This window comes from Thalia democratica, chromosome 5 (genome assembly GCF_965202585.1).
Source record: "Thalia democratica chromosome 5, ktThaDemo2.hap1.1, whole genome shotgun sequence".
NCBI lineage: Eukaryota > Metazoa > Chordata > Thaliacea > Salpida > Salpidae > Thalia > Thalia democratica.
This window is the reverse complement of record NC_139169.1, coordinates 62,014,055-62,031,726: the sequence shown is the minus strand read 5'-3', so window position 1 is coordinate 62,031,726 and position 17,672 is coordinate 62,014,055. Positions and strand designations below refer to the sequence as shown.

General features: G+C 26.3%; 1 protein-coding gene across 1 annotated transcript; it reads left to right on the top strand.

The window, feature by feature from the left end:
* Positions 1–1,955: 1,955 nt before the first annotated feature.
* LOC145835780 (cytoplasmic dynein 2 intermediate chain 2-like) lies at positions 1,956–16,456 on the top strand. The gene is made up of 12 exons (XM_082943495.1): positions 1,956–2,087; positions 2,258–2,428; positions 3,947–4,083; positions 4,589–4,694; positions 5,726–5,853; positions 6,726–6,849; positions 7,818–7,878; positions 7,960–8,024; positions 8,847–9,033; positions 14,139–14,224; positions 14,781–14,984; positions 15,739–16,456. The coding sequence occupies exons 1-12, from the start codon at positions 1,999–2,001 to the stop codon at positions 15,926–15,928; spliced, it is 1,548 nt and encodes a 515-aa protein (XP_082799621.1). The 5' UTR covers positions 1,956–1,998; the 3' UTR covers positions 15,929–16,456.
* The last annotated feature ends 1,216 nt before the right edge of the window (positions 16,457–17,672 follow it).

The following is a 17,672-nucleotide window of genomic DNA, read 5'->3' as shown; positions in this document are numbered from 1 at the left end:
CTCATCATGCGATATTCCACTTGCCCTATCTTTAAATTTATCAAGAAAAAAGTTACCTTTTAATTAAAAATAAAGATAAACCTATCTATAAACAAAAAAAGCATAACTTTTATTTTAACTAACCAAAGTATAAATAAAAACTAATCCTAACCCTTTATTGAAAAAAACCTTGTGGCATGTCGCTTGGCAAACACTCACAAAGTTAAAATCTCAACACAAAAAAACACAAAGTGTGGAAAATTATGAAGCTCAAATCCTCAAGTAAGTATGTGCCGATGCTACAGCAAAAACACATCAACAAACCAATCATGTGATCACTGGGAACTCAAAATCAGCTGTTGCTAACTCAAATAAATCAATTTTTAATTGAAATTTTTAAGTTTAAAAAAAGACTTTAATAAAGATATACTGTAAGTAGGAAAAAAGAGATACTGTTTGTATTTGAAAAAATAATATATGTATATATATTTATCAATAAAAAATCAATAAAATAATAAGTTTTATGTAAGTTTTTTAGTATTAAATTGACATAAAACTCAAAAATTAAGCTTTTTAGAAATATATATAAATTAATATAAATTTGAGTGATTGATATTTTTGTTTAGTCTTTAAAACTGTTTTGATATTTTTTTATAGGCCCAAAAACTAAATCATTATTTCAGGATTGCCACACACTCAGGCTTCTTAGAACAACTCAAGCTAGTTTGAAAATTTTGAAAAACTAGGGCTGACTTAGGCTTGTTTTTTTAGAAAAATTTAGTCTAGTTTAGGCATTTTTATTTTGTTTCAAACTAAATTTGTTCTAAAATTTATGTTTACATTAGGTATTTTTGTTATTTTTTAAATTGTTTTAGGTATTTTAGCTTGATTGACAGTATTTTTCAGTTTTTTTACTTGTATAGTTTATATATTTCTATTTTTTGTAACGACAGGCCAACTTGGGCTAGTTTTTGGTCACTTAGGCTGGCTTTATTGCTTCACAGAGTGACACCCTATATATAGCTAATGTTAAATCATAGTTTTAGAAAAACTATTGAAGTTGTGATATTTTTGAATTAAAAATATTTTTTTAACAGCTTAACAATGAGGGAGTTACAGTTATTAATAACTTAACAATTATTTCTATAAGATTAGCTTATTCAAAAAGTTTATACAAAGTTACAAAACTTTATTGATTCAAGTATCAATATAAAAATAAATAGAAATAACTGCTTTAAGTATATTTCATAAAATAAAAAATAAATCAATTGTTTTTATTAGTCTTTGTATAGTTTTAAATAAATCTTATTTGAATAAACTTTCTTCACACGACTAGGTGCATGAAACTTAGTAGAGTATAAGCATTATCAAACTTGAATTATTAATATAAATGGCTGTCATTGTCAATAACTAAATAAGTTAATAAAACTCTTTTTTTGTTTTCAAAAAAAAATGTGTGGTTTTTTTTAAGCCAATTTGATAGCAAAGCAATTTTTAGTAAGTTAAATTTTTAATGTAAAGTTTTATTTTTACAATTAAGTTTACCTTTTCTATTTGCTACTAGGTTGATTAGAAGGTGCAAACAACTTTTCTTACTTCTTTTTAGAATATAAATAAGGAAAAAAAAAATTAAGCTATCAAAGCTGTACAGTCAACATTGCACTAAAAGTAGTAAATATATGAATAAAAAACTCATAATATTTTTGACAAAAATACTTTACCTTACACTTATCTATTAATTAACTTAACAAAAGATTTTATTCAGTTTATGTTTTGAAATTCCTTTTATAGACTTTAAGCTAACACTTAAAAATATTGTGTTTAATTTAAAAAATTAAGTTTCGAAATTAAGAAAATAATCTCTTTATTCTATGCCAAACAACCTTTTAAATTAAGACTACAACAACTTGTAGTAACTTATTAAAAAAATACAGTTTACTAAACTGGTTTTAGTTTTAAAAGTAATTAAAGTTTATTCACCACTTAAGTAGACTTTTACAACATTATAAAAAATTAACAATGTTTAATGATTATGAATCTGAGCCAGTGAGTTTTAAATCAACATGGAAAAAACAGAAGAAGCATAAAAACCAAAGAAGCCAAACCAGGTAAGATTTTAATATGAAAAAAGCACAATACTTAGTACGTATTTTGTTTGAGTTTTTGTTTATGTAAAGTTTTTGTTTTATAAAATACAATTGTGAAACAATTTGTTTAAGGTTTTATTGGTCTAAAACGTTTGTTTTATGCAATACAAAGCATAACAAAACAATTCTAGTGAAACAATTACCTATGAGGTAGGATTGCAAACAAAACTTCCCAAAGATGCAGAGGTTCAAACAGACACGCTTTTACAGTTGATGAAGGCCAACACAATAAATCACATTGGTCATTTGGATGTAAAAAAGTTAACAAACTTTCTTAAGTCTGTTGAACCTAAAATGACAAAGTAAGAATAACATTTTGATAGTAACTAAAGAATTAAATAAAGTTGTTATATTAGTTTATATATATTTGAGTATCTTGTATAAGTGAAAAACTTAAGAATAAAAATGATATACTTTTTATATTAAGTAAGTTGTATTATATTTACCTTAAAAACGTTTCTTGTTATAATAAATGATGCTATTAAAAATCTTGTTTTTTTGGTAGATATGAATTTAATTTTTTTATTCTTATATAGTTTTAAGAGTAATACGAAAGTTTAAACTACTCTAAGTTGGTACTTAAAAACTGTGTTTATAATAAGTTTAGTTGGTTATAAAAAGTTTAGTTGATTTTATATATACAAATATGTATTATGTATTTTTAGCACAGCTACATTCCTAACATTTTACGTCAAAATAAAAATATGTTGAAATTATCCTTGAAGCTTTTTTTTTAATCCAAAAATATTTGTGTATGTAGCTTTTTAAATATATAAAATTAAAGGTTTGTTATTTTGAGAATTTGTTAGTTTTGTCAAAATATTTTTTTATGTCTTTACTGAATAAACTCCTGAATAAATATTTGTGACTTTAAAGACTCACTAAAGATATATAAATGCTTGTGTTTTGTTTGTGCATAATAACGTGTGATAATCGAATTTGATAAATTAATTGTTTGAAAATAAACTTATTATTCTAAAAAATATAGTGATAAACAAAAACATTTATTTATGTTTTCAAATGCTTTAAAATCTTTTACATTAAGTTGAAGTAAATGTTTAGCTGTTAATTTACACTTAAAGGCAACTTTTCAATGATATTAATGTTAAGTTTTGATTTACCCCAATTTCTAAAAATGTAAGCTTTGACTCTGCAATCTATAAATACTTACTGATTATAATTTAAAAATTAATAACAGTACAAAGCCTTAAGATAAAACTACTAACTTAAATACTTTTAAGTTATAAGTGTCCTATTAAATGCTTCTTAAATTAAAAGGTATTTAAAATAAGATGACTACTTAACTTCTATCTTTCTACTTTTTAGAGTTTAAGCTTGACTACAAAGTAGTAAGCATGAGCTTTATAATTAAGAACATGCCCTTTTATATGAATTTTAAATTCTTCCTATCAGTTAACCAAAACTATGTTACCAAATTAAGTTTTATAGAATAAAAACTCAAAATTAGAAAAATTCTTATTACAGGATATTTTATTGTTAAGTTTAGATTTAACTGAGAAAGTTTTAAAATAAATGTCTAAAAACTATGTTAGAAAATTGAACTTAAATTAGATATGCTTTGTTGACCTTTTCACTTCAATCGTTCAATAAGGAACCTATTAAACTCTTAGACTTTGAACCCTCATGTCTCAAAAACAATTTGACTTTTACAAAACGGTAAAAAGCAACTGCTAGATAAGTTGAAGATCTTCAAAATAACATCAACATGTAAAAACATGTAACTTACTCCATATGCCCTTACATTACACTCTAGTTTTTTCAAATCTTTTGTACCTTTTATTAAGTGTTCATTTTTTTAGACAAATCAAAATAAACAATGCTATGGCATCAACTTATGCTAATGTACTGCAGTCAAGAAGAAACGAGTCTAGCTACTTGCTAACAGAAGAGTTTACTTTTTATGAAAAACTAGCTATAAATGAAGAAAATGATCAAGGTAAAATTTATTTTAACTTCTAATAAAGTTTGTTTTTTTACAAAACCTTCTGTGATGAAATAGAACTAAAGTTTTTAGTTTGGTGATATTAATAATTAGTTTGAATTTTGAACTTAAATAGTTATTTCAACTCATAGAATCCATTTGCAAAAATAGTTTTGGTTTAATAAATCTAGATTTTAATGTTTACTAAATTAAGTGCAAAAATACATAATAATAAAATAGTAATAAGTGTATATTTTTCATATTAAAAACAGTTGCTTTTAGTACAAAGTATTGCTGTTGTTATTTTAGTTGTAGTGTTTACATTTTTTATAATATTTCTTTTATAGTATAGGAATGTATTTTTTTAAGTAGCACTTTAATTATTAATTTTTACAAATCTCGTTTAAACAGTTTAAAAACTACAAAAATGTAAACTGTAAAATTTATTTTTGAACAATGGTTTGAGATTTTGATCAGTAACATTGTATATTTGAAGAGTTTAATGATATGCTTTCTACAGATATTCAAACAAAATTGGAAGTAACTTCAGTGTCTTGGAGTAAAACTGGAGCATCTGTTGCTATATCTTATGGCTCCAATGAAAATATGTCATGGAGTGAACATAGGTTATTGTTTAAAAAAAATTAACTTAACTTTTATAATAGTTAGTTTTCTTGGTATGCAAGTAATAATTGACATAGGTTAGTAAAAAAAGGTGAAATACACAAGTAAAACTTTGTAACTACACCAAATAAGTGTATGTTTATTTTTTAAACTGAAATAGATTTTTATACTTTTGAAGTTTCAATTATTTTTATAAATAATATTTTATCAACTAGAAAAACCATTTATAAAAAAAATAGTTTATAGCAGTTTAATTATTCTTACTATTTTTATACTTAAAAGTTGAATTTATTTTTAAATAGTAAATAATTGCTATAAAACAGTGCTAAATTAATCTAAAAAAATCATTTAAATAAAAAAAAATTATTTTAAATATCTTTTAGTCATAGCTTACAAATAAGTCAAACTTCCATTGACAGCCTCATTAATGTTAAGTAAGTTGAAAGAAGTTTTAAAATTGAACTTAAGCAGTATTTCAATGTCATATGCCATAAAATTACCCCTTATAGTTCGAATTTTTTGATCATCAACTATTGAAAAAGTTTCTAGGTAAATTTCTGTAGAATAATTGAAGTGTAGCTCATTTTATTATAAATTACACTGTATTTATATATAAGCTAACTAAAATTATTCAATTTTATTTGAAACGTCATAATGTGTTTTTTGTGTGATTTAAAAAAAATTTGCCATGTACTTTATTTCGTTCTGAAGATACGTGTTAAACGTTGAAACTTAGTAAACGATATAAAAACTAGTTGCTTTTTTTTTGTATTATAAATATATAAACAAGTATATATTTATACTTGTTTTCGTTACAAATAATTCATTTGTTAAAGATTTTCATGACGAACTCTTTGTGTTTCAAAAGTTTATTAAGAATAAAAATGTACCAATCCAACCAGGTCGTACATCTGCGTGTGCAACTATGATAAGAATTTTTGCCACCAACCATTGAAAAAATCTCTGCGTAAATTTAATAAATAGATGAACAACAAATTTATGCATTAATGCAAACTTCAACAAATCCAACCAGGTCTTACATCTGCGTGTGGAACTTGGACCGACCCAAGGTGAAGTTGGACGAGTGCGACCACCGGCTGGAAGTTGGGAGCAGCGTGCAAGTGGTCGAGTTTCACCCGACCATGAACGGGTTGATTGCTGGTTGGGTTTTTGCTTGTATTGCTGAAAAAAAAAGCTGAGAATTAGATAGAAAATAATCATTTTTTTTTTAAACTGTACGACGCTAAAAGTTTGATGACGGAACAAATTATTTAAAGTAGGCTTCACATCGGTCTTAAGTGTAATCTATTTTGTTTTTCAAACTGAACAAGCATAATTTCTATCAAACGCTAATATATCCGAGCTTAGATATTTTATACTTTTCATAACAACCAGTTAGTACTTAGTAGTGAAGAAACTAAATATTTATCTCAAAATAGTTTGGAAAATATTCCTTAGAATTTCCATCTACTAAGTTGTTAAGTTTTAAGAAACTTTTCAGAATTTTCTTGTACTTTAAAAACTTATTTCAAAAGTAATTAGAATAAAATCGTATTGTTAAAAAAGTTTTATAACTTACATTTTAAGATATCTATAAAAATATAACATAAAAAAACAAAAAATACATGTCTTTTATAAGCAAACTTAATGTTTCTTCATAAAAAAGTCGATTACAACACATAGTTGGTTGAAATTACAAAATCTGATTGTTTAAAACATTATTAAAAATTGTTCAATATTACTAAATAAGCAAAAATTTAAACTTAATAATTTAAACAAAGGTTATGTTTTATTTGTTATAGTAAAAAGGTATTTTATATCTTAATATAAAAAGTTGGTGTTTTATTTTACTAACATAGGTTGTTTGTTTTGAAATTTTCAATATTTTTAGCTAAAAACTTGATACTTTATGACATAGAAGGATTGTTTTTAGATGTTACCTAAATGTATCAAGCTCATTCTTGGTGACACCATCAAAAATAATTTTATAGTTTGTTATTTTGTTTATAAGTTTAAACATTATATGTTATCAGGAGGGTTGTTTTCGGGGGTAATAGTTGTTTATGACGTCAGCAATGACGAAGGTTACCATAGCAACCAATCACATAACGACCCTGTAACTTGCGTCAGATGGATGGAAAATAATTCTAATTCCAAGTTTGTTTTCAGTAAAAATGTTTTATAAATGTATTTTTTATTGTAAAACAAAAAGAAGTTTTTGCTCATCTTTTGATTTAATCTCTTTGACCCTGTGAGTAAATATATGACTTACTTCTTAAATTCTGATATTTTAAAACTTTCAAAAATAAATGTTCATACACATGTGTATATTTAACGTGGTGTTGTTTAAAAAATATCGTGTCTTTATTGAAATATTTTCTTGGTTGAAATTTTTCAAAGGATTCGGATTTTTTTTTCAAACCTTTTTTAAGTTTTACATTATATGTTTACTTTGGCAGCTTATTTTTACCAAATATAACTATCTAAACATCTAAAGATTTATAAGATAAGGTCATGTGACTTTTTAGTTTGAACTCTCAGTTCTCCAACTGTTTGTTTTAATGTTGTAACTTTTTTTTTTCAAACTTTAACTTACTTTGTACACCAACAAAGGGTGTACGACATTTAAAATTATTATAATTTCAAGTGATTGTTAATTATTTCTTTTTTAATTTATTTCTATTACTTTCAACATCTTTATTGATTAGAGTTTTTAAAACATTTTCTTTAATTTCTAATTATAGTTTTGAGAGATAGTTTACTTACAATTTTAAACTTACTAAGATATGTTTTTTGTGATTATGTCTTTCGAAGGTTTTTAAAAATATTTTTTAACCATTATTTTATTTACTTGACTCTTGGGTAAATTTTTGATTTTTTAATGTTAAACTATATGTAGAGACTTAGACATGTATTGTCTTTTAAGCACAAACACTTTTTAAAAATTGTCATAAAAATAATTTAAAAATTGAAGTTTCATTTTCTCTACTTGTAATAAATGAACAAAACTTAAGGAATCAGTTAGAATCAGTTTAAAATTAACAAAAAAAAAAGTTTTTCTGTTTTACACAGTTTTTCATAAAAACAAACCACATTTCATTTATTTACAATAATAATTTAAACAGATCTTTAAGACTTCTTTCGTCAAGCACTGATGGCAAGTTGATTATTTGGAAGTTCAGAAAGGCTAGTACTATATTATTAATTGTATTAAAATTATATTATTATATTAAATAATTCAATTGTAAACATAAAACAAAATTACAGGGCAGCACTAAAACGAGTTTGAGTTTCGAAAAAGAGCATGTCATTCTCGGCTCCAACATACCAAAGTAGGTTTCAACCTAATGTGCTTCTAAAGTTTAATTGCAGTAATAAATAGCTGTGAAATATTTCGTAGTTTAAATTTTGTCAGTTTTAGCTCATTGTTTTTTAACTAAAAAAAAAACATTTTAAAAGTTGTAGCTATAAAAGGTGTTGATCATAAAGAATCCGAACTAATTGCGTTTTTTTTTCAATATACTAATTTAGTTTGTAGTACTTTAATATTTTCTTAGGATGTTTTTTATGAGTTGAATTACTAGTACAATTCTAAGGAATGTTTATGGCAGTTTGTGCTTAAGTTTACACACACGGTTTGATATAAGAACTATGGGTTTTGGCATTTAACTTTTTTTATCTAAGTTTTTGTTAAAAATTTAATTTATACCAAATACATTGAGTTTTGCTGTTTAAAACTTATAAAACAATTATACGGAACTTCATTGCAAAACTAAACTTTCACAACTACAATTTTATTAGAAGGGTCTCTTCAAATTTTAAAAACTCCCTTAGCGTATTGTTATCAATTTAGGACTAATACTTTCCACTACAGCTGCTAGACTGCAGAAATAAATAAACTTAAACTTTTAACCAACCTTGTTTGCTTTTACAAAAAAAATCGTGCTCTCAAAAAACCTTCATCGCCACAAAACGACTTTCCCACAATACTCGCCACATAGATCCCCACAGGAGTTTCGGATTTTTTTCTAAAATTAGTTTATTACTTGTAAACTTTCATTGAAATGTTATTTTTTACTGAAATTGTCGAATATTCTCATATCGTATCCTCATCAATTAATGTTTTATGTCACAATATACTTTTCCCTACGCAGGAGTTTCGGGTCGAAGGGTCGGGGCAACCTGGGCATCACCTGCATGTGTCCCTCCTACAACCTGATAGGTTCAGGTATGAGGTTGGTTCAGGTGGGAAGCGGGTTAGTGGTGGGAATGGAAAACGGGATGGTGTTGAAGTGCTCCGTGGAAGTAAACGAGTCCAACCCCGTAACATTTGCTTACAAGGTATTTGACTGTTTTTTTTTTAATTGCTGATGTTGTAATGATATTAACATCTCATTTTCGTATTAAAAAGCGAATGTTGTGGAGTGTTTTGCGCAGATATTTGTGACGTGCTTCTAGTATTAAAAAAACAAACATATTTTTATAAAAAACAAACATTTTTATTATTTTAAGGAGTTAATTTCATTCCGACGCGTATATATCGGCGTTTTGTCTTTCAAATACGCGTTAAAGTTAGTTGCAAAGTTATTACGCGGTACGATCAAGTAACGTTTTACTTCAATTATTGAGAATCAAGAAAACGTCTACATAGCGGAGTTGATGTTAGTATTTATGTAACTTTACGATTGTTGATACTTTTTATAGATTTTATTTGTGTCGTGATTTAATAGTTTCTTTCTTCAGAACTAAGAATTATTTTTGAAAATAAATTAAATTACATTTATTCAAAGTGTGTTTTATTAATAATTTAGGAATAAGTTTGTAACTATATTAAACTAGCTCGAAAGTAAAGTCCTATTTGTTTAAAGTGGAAACCACGCAGTGTCTTTTAAGAACCTTGAATCTTCTGGTTACAAATCTTTAAGCAGTCAACAGAATAAATGCACACAAAAAACAATGACGATATCAATCTTAATAATTCTCATCAAACAGAGATGATGAATGATAATGCTGAATTTTATCAGTTAAACAGCATTCAACAACAATTTAGAAAATCAAGCGAAGTTAAGCAGCTAACAAATGAAGAAGAGTTAAAAGTTTTGCAAATGCAAATAAAAAAACTAAATAATAGATTAAAGCAGTCTAGATCACCACATTTCGAACGTGCGATGCTAGAAAAACGCGAACCTTTTTACAATGATTACGAAAATAGTAATCGAAATAATTTTAATAACTTTAGCGACACATTTAAGGCGCAAAGACTAAGTAAAAAGTTTAAAAGGTTAGACTTTGTAAGAAACCCTCGTGATATTATTAGTTTTTTCGAGGAGGAAATGTTAAATGAAAATATTTATAGTAATACAGAAAAGTATAAATTTTTAACTGGGTTTTGGCCGAGAGAAGAGTTGTCAGACTATTATAAAATGACAGAACGAGGTGAAAGAAACTACAGTTCTTTAAGAAACTTTTTTATTAATAGGGACAATCAATTAGCTGAAATTTTAGATAAAATTCCAATTTGGAATGATTGTACGAACTTTAATAAAATATTTGCTACAGCCGTGAGTTGGGCCAAATGTCCAGAGCAGGACAGAATTAAGTTTTTTCTTGCATACTTAATGCCCTTTTCGATTAAAGATAAGATTAGGGATTATTTTGATGAAAGCTTAGAAGTTTTTAAAAGGAAAGGACAAGCCATATGGAATGCTTATAAAGAAAACGCATTAATACCTAAGCAAGTTAATTACGATAGACTACAGCAGTATGAGCAAAATCATTATAAGTCTAAAATAAGTTACCATAAGCAAGTTCGACCTAATCATCAACAAAATTTTCATTTTAGAGATAATGGTATTAATCATAATTACAATTATCGTCAACATAACCAAGATAGAGATAGTTTTAAACTAAGAAAATCATACAATGGGAATAGTAGTAATAATGTTAACATAGCACAGTGTTTGTCATGTCATCAATACTTACCTACAAAAACATTTAACATAACTAAGGCGTCACAAACAGCCGAAGAAAAAGCTCAGGTAAACAAAAACACTATAGCAGTTGGAGTAACTGGTCAAGTAGTATGGTTTAATGTTCGCAAAGGTTACGGTTTTATTCAACGTGATGATCGGAACAGCGATATTTTTGTTCATTATACAGCTATCGTCAAAAACAACCCGAACAAATTCTTAAGGTCTCTTGCACAAGGAGAAAAAGTCCAATTTGATATTGTTGTAGGTAAAAATAACATGTCAGAAGCCGCAAACGTGACAGGTCCTAATGGTAAAACAGTTCAAGGGTCTAAATATGCTGTAGATAAGAATTCAAACTACAACCAAAAGTTTCAACAAAAAAGATTAAGCGGAAACTATTATTCAAGTAACCCTCAACAGAGGAAAAGAAAAGCTAATAGAGCTTACAAGCAAGTTTTTGTTTTTACAGCAAAACAAGGTAAACTTATCAAAGAAAAACAGCAGAAACAACAGCAGAAAAATATCAGTTACAATAAAAAGTATGATAGCAAGCCAAAATATCAAGTGCCAACAGTGCAGCTTAAAAGTTATAAACAAGACTCAGGCTATTACAATTCTTCAAAAACAAAATCACAAACTAGCGTATCAAGCAACATATTAGCTAAAGAGAAAAACAATTTGGCAGTACTTAATTCCTTTGACAAAAAAGAAATTATAACACAGAATAAAAAAGAGTCAGAATTACTAATAGCAGGTCTAAAACTTTTAACATTTATCATAAAGCCTTTTGAAGATAAAATATAAGTATTTTCACAAAACTAACGAAACGGATTTTAATAAAGGTAAAAAATTGTAATTTTTTATTAACATGAACACCTATTTTAATATTTTTTAAACTCAGGTAGTGTTTTTAAGAAATTATACTGAAAGAAACTATTAAGTGTGTTTATTTTGTATTCTTTTCTGATAAAATTTCTGAATTGTAAAGTTTATAGCTTTTTTACTTTTAATGATGTGTTATGAAGTTTTTTATATTATAAATTACAGCTTGGTACTAATTAATTAAAAGCTAAGACATAACAATTATATTATAAAAAAGTTTTATAAGCCTATTTTTATATTGAGATTTTAGTAACTACATTCCACTCTAACTTTAAAACAAAACTATTTATCAGATTATTTGCTCGTAAAATAATCAAGTTCAAGTTTAAAGCTTTCAATTCGACTCGTGATAAATTTTTCCTATAAATTTTGAATTTTAAATTACTTTCAACTCCCATTTAGTTTTGACTGTTAACGATCGAAAATAGCACTCGCTAAATTTTTCTCTTTATTAATTTCTACAATGCATAAGTTTTGTGTCACATTAAAAAGAAATACTTTATACTTGAATCCTATAAAAGTTTGTGCATGAAAATAATACTTATTGTTTTGTAAAATATTTTCAAGAAAGTGTTTTCTGTTTTGTTTATTAAAGTTTGCGAGTTGAATATTAAGAAATTATGTTTTTCTAAGTTAAAAACAAAATTAAAGTTTTTCTTTTTTAAACCTAAAAATTTTCTTTTAATGCACCTTTAAATGCTTAATTTTTTTTTTGTATAAAATAATAGGTTTAATCGTAAATACTGACAGTTTCGTTATTGTCTTTTGGCATAGTAACATAGTACTTTTTACTAAACTTTCTTGAAAGAATATCTCAACTTTTTTTTTTCTTTTTTGAGCCGCGTATTTTTGAAATGAATACTACAATGATGGCCAATGAAAAGATGAATTTTTCTATGTCAAAAAGTGATTTCGATGAATTTTTGAATTTAAAGTTTAGAGAAGAACAAGCGAATTAAAAAAATTCGTTCCTGCTAAATAAACCACCGTAGAAGAAGAAATCGGAAGAGAAACGCCGGAATAGAAGATGCCCGAGGACAACAGGCACAAGGACAAGAACCCCAAAGATAAGAAGCCTGAGGACAACTAAATGACTATCATTGTTAATTTTTCCTTATGTTGTGTCTTATCTTAATTTTTGTAAATATTGTAATTTTTGAGATAATAAGTAATAGTTTCTTTTTCTTACTTTTTTAATCCGAACTTTTAATATCGATAAAGAAGTTTAAATTTAAGTAGGATTTTAAGGATTTAAATTATTTAAAACCAGGCTTTAAACGTTAAAATTGAAAATTTAAAAAGAAACAATGTAATGATATTAACATCTCATTTTCGTATTAAAAAGCGAATGTTGTGGAGTGTTTTGCGCAGATATTTGTGACGTGCTTCTAGTATTAAAAAAACAAACATATTTTTATAAAAAACAAACATTTTTATTATTTTAAGGAGTTAATTTCATTCCGACGCGTATATATCGGCGTTTTGTCTTTCAAATACGCGTTAAAGTTAGTTGCAAAGTTATTACGCGGTACGATCAAGTAACGTTTTACTTCAATTATTGAGAATCAAGAAAACGTCTACATAGCGGAGTTGATGTTAGTATTTATGTAACTTTACGATTGTTGATACTTTTTATAGATTTTATTTGTGTCGTGATTTAATAGTTTCTTTCTTCAGAACTAAGAATTATTTTTGAAAATAAATTAAATTGCATTTATTCAAAGTGTGTTTTATTAATAACTTAGGAATAAGTTTGTAACTATATTAAACTAGCTCGAAAGTAAAGTCCTATTTGTTTAAAATGTCGTAAATAATTCTTCATGTTAATTTTTTTTTTATGATTTTAAGAGTTTTACATAATATTTTGTATACTACAACCCCGCCACATTTGCACACAAGGTTTTTGATTGTTTTTTTTAACTGTTGATTTAAATATTTAATTATATAAATTATTTGTTTGTGATTGATTTTAGTTAAAGTAGTTAATCAATAAAAGTTTATTATTTTAAACCAAATAAAAAAATACTCACATATTTTTACAGGGTTTGATTGTTTTCAAACTTGTTATGATTTGTTGAATATTGATTGTATCATTTAATTTAGGTAAAAACTTTCAATCTACTGAAAACGTATTAGTGTTAACCAGGGTTTCCCAAATTTTTTCTCAAAAGGCACCCTTAAAGAAGTAAAAAAGCCTAAACAACATTTATTAAAAAACTACCATTAAAAACGCCTAAGACCGTTTTTTTTCTCTTCATCATTAACGCCAAAATATCTAGTGTAAATTTCAATTTATGGCCTTGTGGCTCCCCCTTTAACAGCTTATGGATCCCTAAATTTCCTAAGATTTTTTCATAGTATCTAGTATAAATTTAGAAACTACCATTTAAAATGCCTAAGACCTAGTGTAAGTTTTAAACTATGACTTCATTGCCCCCTTTTGCTTTTTACGGGCCTTTAAATTTCTATAATGGCCCACTTTGGGAAACCCTGGTGTAAACTATTTTCAAAGGTTTTAGATGAATTTTAATTTTAATAGTCACTAAAAGTTTTCGATAACTGTAAGAAATTTTTAATGATTTTTTTTTACAGCCACATAAAGGACCAGTTTATTCAATAGATTGGTCGCCGTTCAGTAGAAATATATTTCTAACTTCTTCTACTGATAAAACTTGTCGGTTAGTTTATAAATAAAGTATTTATAACTTTGTTTTTTCTAACAAAGCGACAATCAAGTTTTTTTAAGGAAGCTTTTTTCTAATTAACTTAACTACTAATTAAGTTTGTTTTTAGGTCTTTTTAACTATAGTTTTTTTTTAATATTTGGAAAAAGTATAATTTATAACACTAAATGGTCTTATTTTGTTTTTTGTTTAGAATTATTTGAAAAGACTTCTAGACTTATCATCTGTTTATTCTGTTTGGTTCTCAATACATTTTTAACGGTTTACTTTTAATTACTTAGTTTAACAATGAAGTTTGATTATTAGCAATTTATTGCTTTGAATACATTGTCTTTTATATGACTTTATAACTTTGTTTATTTTCTTATTAAAAATGTTACCAATCAAAGTTCAGTTATATAAAAAAAAAATACAGTGAATTTTATTGTCTGATAGTTAAAAAGTATATATTTATATTTTATTTACTTATTTTTATTATCAAAATAAAATTTTAAGCACCTAAGTTATATTGAAAAAAAAAATAATATTTTTTTTCTAAAAAATTTCACAGAATCTACCATTCGCTGGAGTCCGTTCCGCTTCGCTGTATCCAACTCGAAGATTTCGCGCAAAAACTCAACGCTCAACTTTTAACCGCCAGGTGGAGCCACACGCGACCCTGCCTCTTCCTCATTGGCTGCCACGATCACGTGTTCTGCTATGACGTCATAGAGGAGAAGGCGCACTTCTGCGCTAAAATTGAAAGCAGCAGCAAGTTAGTTGACTTTAGTATTAATCTTATTTTTAATTTTTACACCAATTGTTCAGCATAGTTAGGGCTTAGCATCAGTTTTAGTTTTTTTTAAGCATAGTCTTTATCAATAAATGATAGTTATGAATATATTGGTTTTAAACGTTGTATGTTTGTTTAGACTAGATTAGTCAAGGCTAGGTTCATGTCAATTCAAAATTAAAAAAAAATCATTTAAAATCGCTAGGTACACAAAAGTATATTTAAATTATTTTAGCCAGTAGTTATTACGGCCATCATCAACAGAGTTGAGATGTTTCGCGTCATCAATAATAATTAATGAACTTTACCGCAAGATCAACAACAACATCCAAATTTTAATCGAGTTTTCAGTCTTAATTAGGACGAAACCGGTCGTAGGTTCTGTCGGATGCTGTTGTTGTTGATCTTGCGGTAAATTTCATTAATTATCATTTATTTTAGCTACGCTTGGTCAGTATTAAAGTTTAGGCCTTGTTTTAAAGCTACTAATTTGATGTGGTTTATTATGCTATATTTATGAAACCTTGAAAACAATGCACAGTACCACTTGTTATCGATTAGTTTTCAATTAAGTTGATGTACAGTGTCTTTTTTATTTCATTTTTTATAAGTTTAACAGACATTATTAGAAAAATTATATCTAAGCTGTTTAGTGTTGAACCTTAAGTATAGTTCATCGTACAAGCTAGATAGATTTTTCAATAATTTAAACATTTTACGAGTTTTAAACAAACAGCGAAACGTGTTCAATCAACGACGTTCAGTTGAACTCGCTGAGGCGCGACAGCGTCGTAACAGCGCTATCAAGCGGTCAGAATATTTTGTGGAGGATGGGAGAGGGACTGGTGGAGGGAAAGTTTTCGCTGCAGTACGAAATGAACCACTTGAAAAAGGTTGAAAGCCAATCGAATGTTTTCGAAGATTGAAGAAAAAGCTTTTTTTTATTCAAAAGCTTAAAGTTGTTTGTATTTTTACACTGTGAATTTTTAATATGCATTTAATATTAAATGTTTATATTGATTTTCATAAAATTTTTAATTCAAATCTGTATTGATGACATTTAAATCAAATGTAAAAAATTTTCATTGGGAATTTTATATTTATCGCTAAAATTGCTTGAGTAGAACAGTATATACGTTCCGTGTAATTATAATTTGTAGTTAATCAAAAAAAAGTTTCAAAAAATAAGATTGAAACAAACTGGTTTGCTCCTTGTTTATTTTCCAGTTAAGTTTTTAATGGAGTTTTAATTCAAGCAATTTCAACTTTCTACAAACTTTAACGTTTTGATATGATTTAATTGAGACACATAGCAAAGTTATACAAGTGTTCAATTAAAGTAAAACTTTTTAAAGTTTGATATTTTTCAATACTATATTATTTTTTGATTATATTTATAAAACCATTTTTTGTTTTAGTGTTCTTCAAACATTTTAAAAATTAAACAAAAGTCATTGTTACACATAACTGTTTTAAAAGGGTATTTAATAATTTTAAAAATAGGTTTTTTTTACTTGTTTGATGAAAAGTAGAATAAGTAGTTTAAGTTACATTATTTTAGCAAAAATTATAAAATTTGTTAAATTAAGTTTAAATTTAAGACCGTTTTGTTACATTGTTTTATGTATTGATAAAAGTTATACTACCTTATTTAACTGGTATATGTCAGGGGCGTCGCGTGGGATGTTGCACTGCCGCAACTGCACCACCTGGAAATTTTGTAAGGAAAAAATTAAGTATCTATAATATTTTCGTTATTTTTTAGAACGAAATCTCTTTTAAAACTCCAATTTAGAAAACGACCATTTTGCCCACTTCACTGCCGCAAACTCTTAGCTGACTGCCGCAAATGAACTCAAAAAAGCAAAATTTCTTCAAGAATTACCGCAAAATCAATATCTTGCGGTAAGTAAGCTAAGTTGAAAATTCCCTAAATCAGGACATGCTTAAGTATCATCTACAAGCTATTGTAAACATAAAATAAAAACAAAGCTAAGCTACTGCAAAGGATTAAACTTGAGTTTATGTACTCACATGATTTTTTAAATTTAAACTTGTCATAAATTAAATATTTAAAAAAATATATAAGAAACTTAAATCACCAAAGTCTAAAAATTCGATTTTTTATTTTAATCTGCATACATAAACTTAACTATAACTGATTATTGTAATCATAAAGTTAATAAGATATTTAATTAAATAATATTTAAATGTAAAATTTGAGTTCTGAAAAAAAATGTTAAGCAGTTTATTATAAACTTCTAGTTTACTCTTACAGAAAATTAATTTAGATTTATATTAAATAAAAACTATTATTATTGAAACAGTCACATATTTAAATAAAGTAAATAGCCTTAACTTAAAATATTGGTCTGACCCCCCAAGAAACTTTGATTACTTAGAGTAGTTTAACACTTTAGTCTACTTTATATGACTTTTGGTTTAATTTTTTTCATAAACAAAGCAAAAATTTTAGATAAAATTGTTGAAACATGGTTGCCTTGCCTCATAATCAGGATAATTTAGAAATGTTAAAAAAACTCAAGATGACCCAAGATAAATTAAAACTGACCAAATTAGAAAATATTCAGGCTGACTAAAGCAGTTTTAGTTTTTTACTCTGAAAATAACAAGTTTATTTAAAGTTAAAATATAAGTGTTTTACCCCTA